The sequence below is a fragment of the Thermobia domestica genome, chromosome 16, assembly GCF_964235325.1.
Source record: "Thermobia domestica chromosome 16, izTheDome1.hap1.1, whole genome shotgun sequence".
NCBI lineage: Eukaryota > Metazoa > Arthropoda > Insecta > Zygentoma > Lepismatidae > Thermobia > Thermobia domestica.
Genome location: NC_137469.1, coordinates 88,897,394 through 88,913,539, shown reverse-complemented (window position 1 = coordinate 88,913,539; position 16,146 = coordinate 88,897,394). Strand labels below are relative to the sequence as shown.

General features: G+C 35.9%; 1 protein-coding gene across 1 annotated transcript in view; it reads right to left on the bottom strand.

Moving 5' to 3' along the window:
- Arl8 (ADP-ribosylation factor-like protein 8) overlaps positions 1-16,146 on the bottom strand; it is a 46,343-nt gene that overhangs the window by 12,083 nt on the left and 18,114 nt on the right. The window contains exon 2 of the mRNA XM_081742733.1: positions 10,599-10,753. Within this exon, the coding sequence (XP_081598859.1) occupies positions 10,599-10,753 (155 nt within the window). The remainder of the gene's footprint in view (positions 1-10,598; positions 10,754-16,146) is intronic.

Below are 16,146 nucleotides of genomic sequence, written 5' to 3'. Positions count from 1 at the left end.
AGATAAGCGAACAAAATACTCATTTCCTTCTATATTATATAGTATATTTTTCAAATAAAAATCACTTAAAAAAAATAAGAATCGACGTATTTCTTGATTTTTTTTTTATCTTGCCATAAGGAACATTATATGTTAGGATATCTTTCATATATGAATTAGAGATGTGCAAAATCGGTTTCTAGAAAACCCAAAATCCGAAAAACTGACATTTCGGTTTTCATCGAAACCGGTCCGGTTTTCTCCAAAACCAGTTCGGCTTTTTCACCGAAACTAAAAACCCAAAACTGTTTTGAAAAAAAAAACAAAACTATTTCTGTGGAAACTGAATTGGTTTCCAGAGTACAACGAAACACTATTCTGGTCAGAAATAGAAACAGTTTTGGAAAAACTGAAACCGGTTTCAATGAAAAACTGAACCGGTAATAAAGAAAACTGGATTCGGTGAAAACCAGTTTTGGATAAAACCGAAACCGCTTTCGGCGAAAAACCGGTTTGATTTTTTCAAAACCGTGTTTCGGTTTTCCTAAAAACCGGAAACCGAACGATCGGTTTTTGTATCTAACCCTAATATGAACTGAACAACTCCATCTTCACACATTACTACAATGAAATACTCATGCGCTTCATATACTATACAGCACATTTTTCAAATAAAAATTAACTGTTTTGTATTTTCCTGCCTCGGTATGAGGAATCCTATATCTGACCAGTATCTTTGATATATGAATTGTACCACTCTACGTTCACATGTATTAAAATCAGTCAATAGTACCTAGTTATATCATAAATACTGTCGCAAAGTTTGGGGTGGCGCTGTAGGCATCCGGCGTGGCACAGTGCTGCCATCTGTGTATAAAGTGGAAAATGCATGTAGTATGTTTGACTGTTCATGACATACGTTGATATTGTACTGAGTTGTGATGGAGTGGGGCGATTACGAAAATCGTGTAGCAGTAATTGCACTACACAAGATCGGGAAGACAGCAGGTGATTTTCAACCTCCTGAAACTCCTACAAATCAGTAAGAGATTCGTGTATTGCGCCATATAGCGATACATTGAGACTGGAACGGCAGATGACCGCGCAAGGAGTGGCAGACCACGAACGGTACGAATCCCGCGTTCCAGAAAGCAGTCGCAGCAAGAATTCGAAGAAATCCTGTTCGAACACAAAGTGTGATGGCTGCTGAGATTAACATCAGCAGCAATTCCATGCCTCGTGTGCTCAGGAGTGACCTACATCTACGGGCGTATAAGAGGCGGACTGGTCACTTTCTGACCCAAACATTAATGTCGCAGAGGGTCCTTAAATCAAAGAGACTGTTGCGGCGTTACGCCAACAATCTGCACAGAAAGATTCTGTTCACTGACGAAAAGGTGTTCACAATTGAGCACGCCTACACTGCCCAAAATGACCGTGTGTATGCCACGTCATCTACTGCAGCTGCTGAGGCAGCTCCAAGGGTTCAGCGGGCACATTATCCTGCCTCATTAATGGTTTGGTGGGGAGTGAGCTACTCAGGCACAACCCAGCTGCATTTTTGCGAATAAGGTGTTAAAACATCTGCCAAGGTGTACCAGGACACAGTGCTAACACCTATAGTGAAACCACTGTCTGCTACAATGTTCCCTGGAGAAAGGTGGACCTTCCAGCAGGATTCCACTCCAGGCCATAAAGCGAAAACAACCCAGGAGTGGCTGGCACGGATCGCCCCCGACTTCATTTCTACCGCTGATTGGCCTTCTAGCAGCCCGGACCTTATCCCGTTGGACTACAAACTTTGAGCAGTCCTTCAGGCAAAGGTCTGCCATAAACGGCATCCATCTGTCGACAGTCTGAAACAATCCTTGACCCGAACAGTGAACAATTTTCCCATAGACGTGGTGCGTAATGCCATTGACCAGTTACCGGACAGACTTCGTGCCTTCATAAAGGCCAAGGGGGAACATTTCAAAAAATGAATTCGTGCGTCAGGTGTACAACATATCAATGTAAAAAATGACCAAAATAAATTGCCTTGGTGTTAATACTCTGTGTTATTCACATTCAAACTTGTGACAGTATTTTTTATATAACTAAAGCCTGTGACAAACATCTTGGCATTTCAGCTAAACGAATAAAACGCAAGCTCTGACGCGATGTTGCCGAATGCTAAGGGGTGTGGTTATGGCTAAGCAGACGAACTAGAGCGCGATCAGGTGGCAAAGGATAGACTTGGATGTGTACAAAATAAACGTGGCAATACCGCTGACCTCTCATTTGCTAGCAGCATTTAAAGGGAACTTGGAGCGCCGCCTTCAAATACCAAGATGTTTGTCACGCCGTTTAGGTACATTTGTACTATCCAGTCTATCCTGTATCTTACACATTCACTAACTCATTGTGGGACGTTCCACACTTCCAAAGTTTGCTAGAAAGCATCCAGCATTATCAAAAGATGAAAATATAAGCTATACTGCAACAGAGAAATAAGTAAAATTCATGGAATAAAAGTACGTTAAATTATCAACTACTTACAGGGTCCTCAAACATTTTGAAATTTAGATAATAAAGTTTCCCCAAGTGAAATATATCCCTTACTTGTGATTACGTAGATGAAACATTGATTTTGTTTCAAAACGATTTTATATTAGAATTTATATTTGCCTAGCAAAACGAAATACATCTCAAAATAAAAGTTAAGAGGAACATCATGACGTCTGTAAACATTAGCATATGCAGAAGACAACAGAACAGGTTCCATACGGAATTGTACAGAAGGGTTTCAAGAAGTACACCAGGCATATAGGAGAAATAGATATACAAGGTATTGGGGATATTTAATAGTTACTGGTGAAACAAGAGGGAACATCTGAGTCAAAATTATATATATATATATATATATATACCAGAAACATGGAAAAGTGACAGAAGTGACCAATTTGACAACAATGAAAAGAGAAGTCATACAAAAAAGCCATTCTTAGCATCCAACTGCCTAGGCGGGTCTGGAATCTGACACATGCAGCACTCACAGTCTCTCGAGGGAAAGTATCAAACACTCCACGAATACTGTTTATCAAGTGTCTCGATGTTACAGGCAGTGCAATTGATTACTAGTGAGACCGTAAAACTTTTTTTTGCAACAACTTCTGAATTTTCCCAGCGGTATGGAAAGGACCTAAATCTTGCTGTCACACGTACAAAGTCTTTCAACATCTACCCAAGACTAAACTACTGTGTTCAACTCCACACAGCCATTCAAATTGAGCCTGAATCCCTGTACAAAGACGTTTGGTGGCATCAGATCACTCTCACTAGACACACATCAAACTCAATCACATTTTGAGGAAAATTAGCATGGATGACACGAGGAACATCTGATGAATTTTAGGCAAACCACTGTTCTGGAGATTGTGTACCTAGATCAGACAAAACATTTCTCTTTTTCTTTTTTTTTTTTTTTTTTCCTTCATCAAAGAAGAATTTAGTTCAACAGAATGTTTAATTTTGTTAAGGAGTTTCTTTGCTTTGATCAGTGGCTTGCACGAGCCTTTTCTGTTAAGAGTTTGCCTTTACGGCTCTTGTACGAGTGCTGGCGGAAATTCTAATTCACAGACAGTTGCAACAGCTATTTTTTTGCGTTCGACTTTTCATTTCTTTGCCTGGTACCTCCATCACTTTCTTCCGCAATTGGTGATGGATGGCAATTGGAACGTAGTCTGAGTTTTTTTTCCTAAAAACCACGGCATCGCAGTCTCCGTTGCATATCTGCATTTCACGTCATATCGCTTTTAAAATGACAGGGTTCCCATTTATTTGATAAGCATGATTCCCTTACTTTGCCAGGTTTATCACGTCACACTACGAAATTCCTCGTCCTCGTATATATATATATATATAAATATGTATATATATATGTAAAAACGCACCTACTTATTTCCCGATCAGGTGTTCCTCATCTGCTATACTTGGACATGTTTATAGTGTGTGTGTGTGTGTGTGTGTGTGTGTGTGTGTGTGTGTATAGAGACGTTTTGCAAAACTAATTTATTTTATAATGCATCCCCTGCAAAATAGCCGGGTAAGGCGAAACGAGAAATAGGTTTCGAGAAGTACAAATCCGTACGTAACATTCCCTGACTTTTCCAGGTCGGAGGAAACTGGGTATTCACGTGCATTAAGCAGCTGTCTTGACTGCGGAATTTGAATGCTCGGCACAAATCATCATGATTCAGGTAACTCTTGACTAATATTTCGTCCATTGGCTTCCATTCGTCCACTGCTGTTCATTCCAATAAAGCGGGTTTACTTGAAACGACAGACCTCGTTTACTTGAAACGAGGACTGGCAAATACATCCTGACACCACATATTTATGTACAACATACGAAGCGTCAAATTTAGTCCAAACACCCTGTATTCAAATCAAGGTAAAAGTATGGGAAAATTTTCAAAGGTGATCTCAACTTAAGTTAACAAAAAAGACAAAGCCAGAAGTAAGAAGTTTTGTTTCCTATAGGCAAAATGAATGCATATTCCGGAATTACTCTTTAATAAGGTAAAAAGAAAATTTAATTGAAATTGCAGTAAATGGATCTTGTTTTCTTCCAAAGCCAACCGATTGATCAAAATGTCTCGTTCGCACGATCTTAGAATATAATTTAACATTTATAGTCACGGGCAAAAGTAATAACTACTTCATATACAAAATACATGTAACATACTAATTTCTTTTGTCTATAACTGTACGAAGATTTTTATTTATTTATTTACTTTTTTAACGAACACTTTAAATTAATCCGAAATTATCAATACACTTGCTCCGGTCGAGTCACACAGCAGCGCCAAAAAATTTCTCTCTACGAAGGAATATTTTAGAGACTTTAAACCCTTTAAGGAGAAACAACCAAAACTTCAAGCAAAATAGATATATAAAATAATGAAACATGAAAAAATACAAGACAATTTCTGGGATTGGAATCACTGGAATAAATGCTGTATTAAATTCCAAAATGGTCAGATCAGAGAAAAATTTGTGTTCTATCATTGATACTTTTGCTGGCGAAACAAATAAATTACACATGATACCTGTCATATCTACCCCCAATGATACAGTGTAGTAGCTACCGGGATGTAGTATTTTAAAAATATCTTTTATTCGTTTTTTAAACTTGAACTATTACCTACGTACATGCAGTGCATTTTTCTGAAGTTTAAACAATTCGATTTTTTTTTTTACATGTATTTACGAAATTAATTTTCAATTAACATAGATTTGAAGATTAGAAAACAATATATTATTTGCATTTAAAAGGTTATGCGATCAACTGTCTGCATCATCACTAATATCTTTCACTTAGAGCGGGTGATGCTTGCCTTTCCACCTGCTAAAATTCCACTACTTAAAGGAAACACGAACAGTCCGTTGTTTCCGTGAGTATCTTTCAGAAAACAGACGTTTCCGGCATACTATTTCCTCTAATGCACATTTTGGCTACAACTGCAATATCTTCTAAAGAATGAGAAAGAGGATTTTCTCAGACGAACCATATTTCAATATCATCTAGTTCATCTCTGCTTGTGAGGACAAATTTTGCATAGATCCTCATCAGGAGAGTAGGATCACCTTTCTCAGTATAGCCCTAGCAACTATGTGGATAATAGCTGCTCCGATGTCATTATTTTGCAGCTGATACGAAACGCAAGAAGTGGGCTAAAGACGACGACGGTATGTCGGATAATATGTTAAATGTACTGAAATTACTGTAATAATTTTCATGATAAGTACCGGCACTTTTCCTTATATTTAAAAAACTGGGTACACTTATGCGAAAAAAATCTTCTATATGAGTCACTCTATTTCAAACTAACCAATGATGTACATTCATGGTCTCAGATTTTGATAATTTTTTATGCAATGAGAGACATGTTTGAGAACAGTTATTTCAAAAGATAAAACTTTTCCAACCCTTATAGTTAATTAGTAATTAATTACGCAATTAGCTTCAAGGTCACGACTAAAAACAGCTAATTTTGCGTTTTATTATTTATTTCAATAACCATAAGAGCTATGAAGCTAAAAATTTGCATCCGCATGTAATTTTGCCTGGTAGATTTGAAATTTGCAATCAAAACTAATGAATATTGTATAGGTGTAGTTATAGCAGCAATTATAGTCCCAAATTCGGGCCTTGGAATGAACATGTGGTGAAAGTTGTACGTGTGTCAAATTTTAGCACAAGGTTAAGAAATACCTATATTTCGTGTGAACCAAATTTGGTTTTGGGTATTTGAACCTAAGGGCCAGAATAGAACTTCTAATGTGTGCGAGTTTACAAAAGACAACTGCGAACCAAATATTGAATGCACAACAATTTTATAAATGGACTGTGGACAATATCACATCCATTAGATATTTCTTGTATCACCTAAAGATGTTCAGCAGCATCGCACGTCTCAAAAAATAGGTTTATCCCTGTAAAAACAGTACCTGGAACAAGAAATAATCATGCTTTTATGCCTGACAGTGAAATAAGATTAAAAATTGGACTAATTTCCATTACACCAATGGAACACCTACATAGAGTTTGGGTAGATAAAAACAATACACATAGAATACATCAAAAGTAAAAGTCTTGGATCCTGGAAAATTTGTAGCGTGTGTCTATGACTGCAAATGGTGGATTGGGATAGTGCTGGAATATTCTGAGGAGTATCAGAACTACAACACAAAGTTCTTACAACCTGGAGGGCCCGCTTCCACTTTTCACTGGTCCGGAACCGACGATATCGTATGGGTGCCAGCCGATCACATTGACGCAACAGATCACATTTCTATCACAGCTAATGGAAGATCACATAGTGTATCACATGAGATTGTTAATAAAATTAACCAGTTATTCAAAACTTTCAGTAAACATTAATACATTGTACAATGCTGATGGTTAGTAGATAAATCAACTGTTACTTTTGCTATAATTGTAGGCTACTGTGTGGAATAGTTTTAATAAAAGTTATACAGTATCAAATAGCCTATATCATTACTTCAGAAACTCTTTATGAGGCAAAAGACATTCAGATTTGTGGGAGGGGGGAAGGCTTAGTTTTTAATACCGAAAACAAAATTTGGTTCACACAAAATATAGGTATTTCTTAACTTTGTGCTAAAATTTCACACATGTACAACTTTCACCACATGCTCATTCTGGGGCCTGAATTTTGGACAATAAATACAGCTATAACTCTACACCTATACAATATTCATTACTTTTGATTGCAGATTTGAAATCTACAGGCAAAATTACATGCGGATGCAAATTTTTAGCTTCATAGCTCTTATGGTAATTGAAATAAACAATAAAATGCAAAATCAGCTGTTTTTCTGAGTCGTAACCTTGAAGCTGATTGCATAATTAATTACTCATTAACTATAAAGGCTGGAAAAGTTTTACTTTGGGAAATAACTACTCGCAAATATGTCTTTCAATGTACACAAAATTATCAAAATCTGAGACATGAATTTACATCATTGGTTGATTTGAAATAGAATGACTCATATATGTAACTAGCATATTTTCGTCAATAACTGTTTTCTTTTATCTATCTATCTAACGCAAACGCCAGAGCATGGAATAGAAACACACTGGGGATTTCCCATCAACAAGAAACGCAAGAGTCAACCTTCTGCAGGAAAAGTGATGCTGCTCACAGTGTTTTGGGACTCACGAGGGCCAATCCAAACGTTACCTGGAAAAGGGTTCAACAATAAACAGTAAATGGAGAAGTGATATTCTGGTAAGCAAGTCGAAGTCTACAATTCGTAATAAACGCAGAAGTCGATTGTCGGAAGGCGTTCTTGTTTTAATGACAATGTGCGTCCACATACCGCTGCCCACACCGCTCAAACTCTTCAGACGCTGCATTTCGAGGTGTTGGAACATTCTGCATACAGTCCCGATCTCGCCCCGTCGCATTACCATCTGTTTGGTCCACTTAAAGATGCTCTCAAAGGCCGTCGATTCAGCTCCGATCAACATCCAGGTGAAGGAAGAACTGCATTCATGGATTGCTACGAAATCAGAAACCTTTTCTGCAGAGGGTATCGAAGAGCTTGTGTAACAGTAGACCAGATGCATTGAAATGCACGGTGACTATGGTGAAAGAAAGATATGAATAAAAACATTGTACTTTTGTGGTAATAACTGATTGCAGATTGTCTTACCCTCGTAGATGGATGGACAACCTATCAAATGAGAGAGTATTGGAAATAGTAGACGAAAAAAGGAATATATTGAAGAATACTTCTAAAAGATGACAGGATGATTGAACACATTATGATGAAAGATGGAAGAATCGTGTTGATAGTTATGAAGGAAAAATACTAGATGAAGGCCGCGGTTAAAATATACGAACCAAGTAATATAAGATATAAGGAAGAAAATATACAAAGAAATGAAAAGTCTGGTCCAAGACAGGGAGGTAAAAAGCTACGTCAAACCAATCAAGAGATTGCTGCCCTCAGATGTTGATGCACAAATTAGTGGAAATCGGAAAATTATGGCATAAAGAAAAAAAATCCAGATATAGCACACATACGCAATAAAAAGTAGCTTTATTATATCTGCATAATTACTCTGTAAAAGCTTTCAGGAACTGGTCTGTTCCCTTCGTCAGTCACAATATATGGAGAAAGAACAAACGTCAAAACAAAACTAACATTCTTCTTAGAGAAAATTAATGCACTGATTTTATAATTTTGTCATACGTGAACACAGCACAATTACTGTCTCGAAAGCACTCACAACTGATCTGTCAAAAACTGGAAGACATAAAAATTCTATTACAATAATATAACTGAAAAAGTGAGGGAATACAGTCTGTTTATTTAAATTATGACGAAATTATAATATCTGCATTTGATTTTGATACTAGGAACGTTAAGTTTTGTGTTTGTGTTAGCTTATTCTCCGTACATCGTGACTAACGAAGGGAACAGATTCACAGGATAAATATACAAACATAATGAAATCAGTTTTTTGTGTAAGACATTCTTCTTATTAGGCTTATTAGTAATTCTCACAAACTCAAAACACTGAAAACATGAAATAAGTTTTCGCTCACCAACATTGCTTAAAAAATGAGAAGATGCTCTAGTGTCATTTATATTTCTTCCCATCCTTTTTCCATCTCGTTTCTACTCTCCAAAGAAAATCGTCCTATTCGAAAGCTTAATTCATTTAAGTTTTTATGTATTTATGTTTCTTAAATAAAATCACGCAAGTATCCACGCTAACTGCTGTGTTTGGATGTAGGCCATTTGTAATTCATGGAAATCCTATCTGAGACGCCTCCAAAAATTACATTATTAATATTATTATATTTCGTACGTAGAACATGATGTAATATGTCCAAAACTCTCGCGATGTCAGAAACTCATAACTTTTACTTGTTGCACTGGTGTGTATAAGGATTGCTCTTTATAAGCAACTAGATAATTTTAAGCAGTACTCTCATATATATACTTTATCCAATCTTGGTTTGCCTGTTTCATATTACTATTAATATTACAATCAATGATTTAACTTCATGACACTATACGAAATAAACCGCCTTATATTGGCGAAATATTAACATACGCAAGCTATTATAAATGTAATGAAGCCATAGTTACTCAGTACTGGTGAAAAAGGTTTCTTTAATCCTCCCAATCTATCCCTTCACTCCCTAACTTCCTGTTTCTATAGGCGTCACAATTACTTGCTATCTTATTCCTGCCTACACACGTTAGGAAATGGGCTAAAACCTGTATTGGCAAAAACCTCAGGAAGGATAAAATTGTTTTTGAAAGTTTGTCAGACGAGATTTATATCCTGACAGTGCCTGAGAAAAATAATTCTTACCTCACATCTTTGACATGAGAATTATAACAATATACGGTTTCAGAAGTTCTCCGGTCTCTTTGACAATGTGTCTTCTGCCGCTATACTGCCCACTCAAACATGGTTGTAGGATTCAGTCCATCTGTAAAAACCCGGCTTCAACATACGTTCTTTGTCAAGAGTGAAGAAGTTTTATCTACGCTTTTCTTCTTGTTAATAATGTAAATACTGAATCACATAGAAACCAGTAACATGTTTCGTATCTAGAAATATGTGTTCTCTCCTGAAGTTGTGATAATTAAGATAATACCTACTTGTTACTTCCAGCTGTGAAACGCATTACTCGCTTACAATATGTGATTCAGTGTTTACATCATTAACAAAAAGTATAGACTAAACTAACTTTTTTCCCTTTTAACAAAATTAACCATGTTTCAGTGGGCAGTGTAGTGGCAGAAGACTTTGGCAAAGAGATCAAAGTAGTCCTGTAACCGTAAATTGCTATGATTCTCATGTCCAGCATGCAAGGTAAGATTATTTTATTTATTTATTTATTTATTTTTTTTTTTTTATAAATACTAAACATGCATCCAATAGCCTCTTTAAGTAAATGTTAACCACTTATATTCCATTGTTAGGATTTCTTTCTTTTATTTCCTATGAACTATCCACTTACACATAACACTTTTAGTTTGGAGTCACCTAGTGTCTACTGTAGTCAATCATGAAAATTACTTACACGATCGCATTTACTCCTCTACAATATCTCTCCCACATCGATCTGAATCTAGGTTGTCCTCCAATATCCCATACTTTAATCGTAACATTGCCCTTGGTGATCTTCCTCATGTTAAAGCCAACAGTTGGGATCATATCTTCACTAAACTGTCCAGACTGAAAAATCAAATTTTTTTTAATGCATTACCAACTGGTACGCCAGTCAATATTTTTAACTTGTACACAAAACTAAAACAAAATATCATAAATTAAGGAAATAATCGATTTTATATCACACCAATTCAGCCTATAGATGCAAAAATTCAACACGGTTGGATCACGATTCGAACATGGGTCTCCGATTTACCGTGCCAATGTTGTTAACTACCACTATCCTATCCAGTCTACTCTCTGAGCACTGGCCTTAACAGCGAAGAGAATGAATGGGTAGCGTAGTGTAAGGCATCGGTATGATAAGCCGAAAACCCGGGTTCGAGTCTCCGTCCAGTCGTTCAATTTCTCACTTTTTTTTTTCAAACAAAATTACGTATCCAATACACGAATCCGTTAAAAAATAAATAAGTGAAAATAATCCGTGAACTGGAAAATTATCAAATATTTTGTTTTAATTCACAAAGGCTTCAACCTTGTCTTACTTTTCATGATTCAAAACGCAACAACGAACATGTTGTGTGAACTCATATTATCATATGGAAATATATCACTTAAGCTACATGAGACAAATGCAAATACATGATCAAATAAATCTTAGGATGATAAAGTATTTAAGATACAATACTAGTGAATATAATAAAACATTTTTCCACATAATTTCACGCGTAAATTTTTCTGTTTCTTAAAAGCTGTACTTCGGCAACAACGCATCGAGGGGAAGGAGTAACAAAGCATAGTTCGTAGTTTATTATTTGAAATGTTCAGATCCTATTTTGTTAATTAATGCAACGGCACTTTCAGAACAAAACAGCACCAGAAATTTTTGTTGTACTTAGTTTCTTATATCCCTGTATTTAATTTCCAGTCGTTCGAGAAGTATATCGGTTTAGTGTTGTCTTGCTGCAAAAGGTCTGGTTTGGTGTTCACTTATGCAGAGTAGTATTTTTAGCATAAAGTGGAATACAGGTTGCCAACGTTAGGGACAAACCTGCAGTGAATTACCTCCTTATATTTTCACCAGACTCACATCACCTTGTGTTCGAAACACTAGTGGTTGGAGTATTTCGAAGGAAAAAAATCGTCCACCTTATCATCATCTCCAAGAAACTAAGATCACTTATATTTTCCACAAGTTTCTTGAATACATCTACTCGTCTCTGTACTTCAGTTAGCGTCAATTCGGACGATACAATTCAACAGTTCTGGATGCTTCTGCAAGCTCGTGAAGAAGAACCACCCTGGACTGTGAATTACCAAGCTCTCTCGACAATTTTCGAGTGAAAGTCGTTGATTTTTCTCTATGGTCTGACACGACCTCGGAATCTATAGCTTTTGGTCTACCTGACGTTTGATGATAGGCGAGACTCTTGCAACCCGAGTGAAATTTCTTGAACCAATGAGTATGTATTTGATGTTATTAAGATGGCGGCACTGGTAGGTAAAAGTTTTGAGGCTTCCCGTGTAGAGAATAAAATTAAGTGTGATATTTGTGACAAAACCGAAACAAATAGTGCTCAAAAGGTATGTAAACCATGTGAAATTAAAATTAAAAACAAAAATACAATTATCACAAGAGCAACGTCAAGAAAAATGCTAAATTCCAGTTCAACAGTGACAAGTGACAATCAATGTGTATTGGAAAGTGTTGAATGCAAATGTAACACACCTGAAATACTAAGTGTGTTATATGAAGAACTATGTGCTTTAAAGTGTGATGTGCAATCTCTGAAAGTTGAAAACACGGAGTTAAAAAAGAAACTTAACGAAGTAAGTATACAAATTGACTCTGTAGTACAGGATACTGCTGGACACGATAAGACACAGGTACGACATAACAAAAGGGGAGCAGAAAACATAGTATTTGAAAAAGGTAATACGCTGAATGAAGGAGATCTGTCTACAACGTTATATTCTGTACCAGTGAACAATAAGTTTGATGTTCTATACAGTGAAGTAGTAGAAAATTCAAGTGCAAGGAAGAACTGTACCCTTGCACACTCAAGAAAAACAACGGTCAATGTGCAAGGGAAATTTTCATCTCAAAAGCATAATCGTTTACACATAGGGAAGAAAAGTGAAAAGAAACAAAAGAACGTCGCCCAAGAAGTGAAACAAAACTCCGAGGTAAAAAAAGAAGTAACTCCGAGTAAATTGCAATTAAGTGACAAACGACGCGTTTTGATTCTTGGAGATAGTCATGCTAGAAATATAGCTAACCTACTACAAGAAAAACTACAGTCAAGTTATGATGTGAGCTGCATTACGAAGCCTGGGGCCGGAACCAGCGAAGTGTTGAAAGATTGTGTATTGCTTTCCAAAAACATGACCATGAAAGATACATTAATTGTGATTGCGGGAGGAAATGATGTGGCAAGGAATGAGGGTCAGGGGGCAGTGCGAAACTTGTACGAGGTGCTGTGTACGTTAACAAAGACTAATGTGTTTGTAGTGGGAATTCCATACAGACATGATCTGGTAGAGAGTTCATGTGTAAATATACTACTGAATTGTACCAATCGTAAAATAGCAAAGGTATGTAAGTTTTTCCCAAATGTAAAGTACGTTGATTTGCAGTCGCTAGATAGGTCACATTTCACAAGACATGGGCTACATTTAAACAGTAATGGGAAGCACCTTATGTGTAATAAATTTGTCCAGCTCATAATCTCACAGTCTACTACCTCAGGTAATGCAATACCTCTAGCTCATGCTAATTTTTTAGATCAAAAGAGTTTAATGATGCAGACTTAGCCAAAAATGTGCAAGCGGTTATAGCACAACAGGATAATGTAAAACAAAGTCACGTTATTGATTTTAAAGTGGGATATTTAAATGTTCAAGGGATCAATAATAAACATGTAGTTTTAAATGACTTTGGGAATGAGAATAATCTAGATGTCTTAGGTTTAAGTGAACATTGGTGCAAAGAGGATGAAATTGTGTTTAATAAATTAGATGACTATGTACTTGTTAATAGTTTCTGTAGGAATCACCGTGGTCACGGTGGGGTAGCTATTTTTGTAAGAGACAAGCTCTCACTTAAGTGTAAGAAATTAGACCTTGACTTTCTATGTACTGAAATCGATTTCGAAGCCACAGGTATCATTATTAATTGTCTTAAGTTGGTTTTCGTATCACTATACAGATCCCCAAACGGTAATTCAATAGTCTTTCTAGATAGGCTCGAGGAACTGCTAAACTTATTGAGTAGGCCTAGTTTTAGAAATTTTAAGATAGTCATAGGTGGTGATCTAAACTCTGATTTTGACGTAACAACAACAAAGAACAGTGTAGCTGAATTAAAAAATTTGTTAAGGCAATTTAATTATGGTATTACAAATATGAAGCCAACAAGAGGTCTAGCTTGTCTTGATAACATATTTATAAATTTCAATTTACGTCAAATTCATTGTGATGTATCAATATTTCCTTTTTCTGATCATGATTGTGTATGGGTAAAATTGGATAACGCACTATTAAGTAAGGAGGTTGATATCTTGTCCACAGAATGTAAAATAGTTGTCTCTAGGCCAATCACTGAGGGTAAAATATCTGAGTTTAAGAGTTCACTCTGCAACATGAATTGGTTTCAATTGCTGTCGAATTACAATGACTCTAATGCACTGTTTGAACGCTTCTTGAATTTGTTTCTCTATAACTTTGACATCTTCATCCCACAAAGAATTTGTAAAGTTAATCGGAGCCTACTTAAAAAGCCACATAAAGAAAATAATTCCACGTGGTATACCCCTCAACTTTACTCAATGAAGTGTGAGGTGATGTTACATTTAAACAAATATAGGAGAGAGAAAAATGATGTAACTAGGTCAGTCTATCTGAAAGCTAGGAATACATATAAGCAAGCTGTTAATGAAGCGAGAAAGCAGTATACTTCGGCAAAAATCGAATCGTCTGTTAATAAGTGTAAACAAGCTTGGAATGTAATTAATTCTATAGTTAAGAGTAATCAGGACTGTCTTTACCCCAATCCAGAAGATTTTAGTAATTATTTCGTAAATTCTGTAGATGAAGTACACAATAATATTGACAAACCTGATGTAACAGCAGTCAATCTAATGGAACAATCTGTAAATCCTATACACGATAGTTTTGTATTCAGAAATACATCTCCCCAAGTAGTTCTCAACATTGTAAATAACTTCAAGTGTTCAGACAGTGTTGATGTTTATGGATTGTCGAGTAATCTAATTAAAAAAGTTATTGATTGTATTGTTCTGCCGCTTACACATTGCATTAACCAATGTCTAACACAGGGAATCTTCCCCGAAGTTTTAAAATTATCACGAGTTGTGCCTGTATATAAAAAGGGACCCGAGAATTGTCCATCTAGTTATCGACCAATTTCTCTGGTACCAGTCTTCTCAAAAATTCTTGAAACTGTGATACATATGCAGTTATGTGATTATCTTGATAAGTATAACCTAATTAGTGATTCACAATTTGGTTTTGTAAAGGGTAGATCTACTGTTGGAGCGATTGATTCGTTGGTAAAGAGGGTTATTAGAGGGTTTGAAAACAAGGATTTTGTTCAGGCAACATTTTGTGATTTAAGCAAAGCCTTTGATTGTGTTGAACACACAATTCTCCTTAAAAAATTAGAGTACTACGGTATCAAGGGTTTAAGTTTTAGATTATTCAAGTCTTACTTAGAAAACCGTAAACAAATTGTTTTTGTAAATAACAATAAATCTGGTATTGCATCAGTTAAATACGGAGTACCCCAAGGTTCAGTACTTGGGCCACTTCTATTTTTACTAATGATAAATGATCTACCTTACTTTTTATCTGCTTACTCTATACTATATGCTGACGATACGACCTTCCTAAATACTAGTCCTGATCTTAGTAGACTTAATTCTATAACTGAAAATACTTGGGATCAGGTTGTGATTTGGTTTAAGGCTAATGGTTTTTTACTTAACGAGAATAAAACTCAACATATGACTTTTAGTCTAAAAGAAGTGCCTGCTGAGAATAACTCAATATGTGTGAAGTTCCTAGGTATATATATTGACAACAAGTTATCGTGGGAACAGCATATTAATTATATTTCTGGAAGACTCTCAAGAGTAATATATCTGCTAAAACAACTAAAAAATCATGTTCCTGGTAACTATGTCAGATCGGCTTACTTTGCTTTTTTTCAAAGTATAATTTTGTATGGTATATTATTTTGGGGTAACAATTATCATGTAAATAGCATTCTTTTAATACAGAAAAAGGCCATCAGAATTATTTCAAACGTAGACAAATTAGCTCATTGCAGACCTTTGTTTATCAATCTTAAAATTATGACAATAATCAATCTATACATTTACACAGTACTCCTCTATATAAAAAGTAATCACCAAAATTTACAACTCAGGCAAGACATC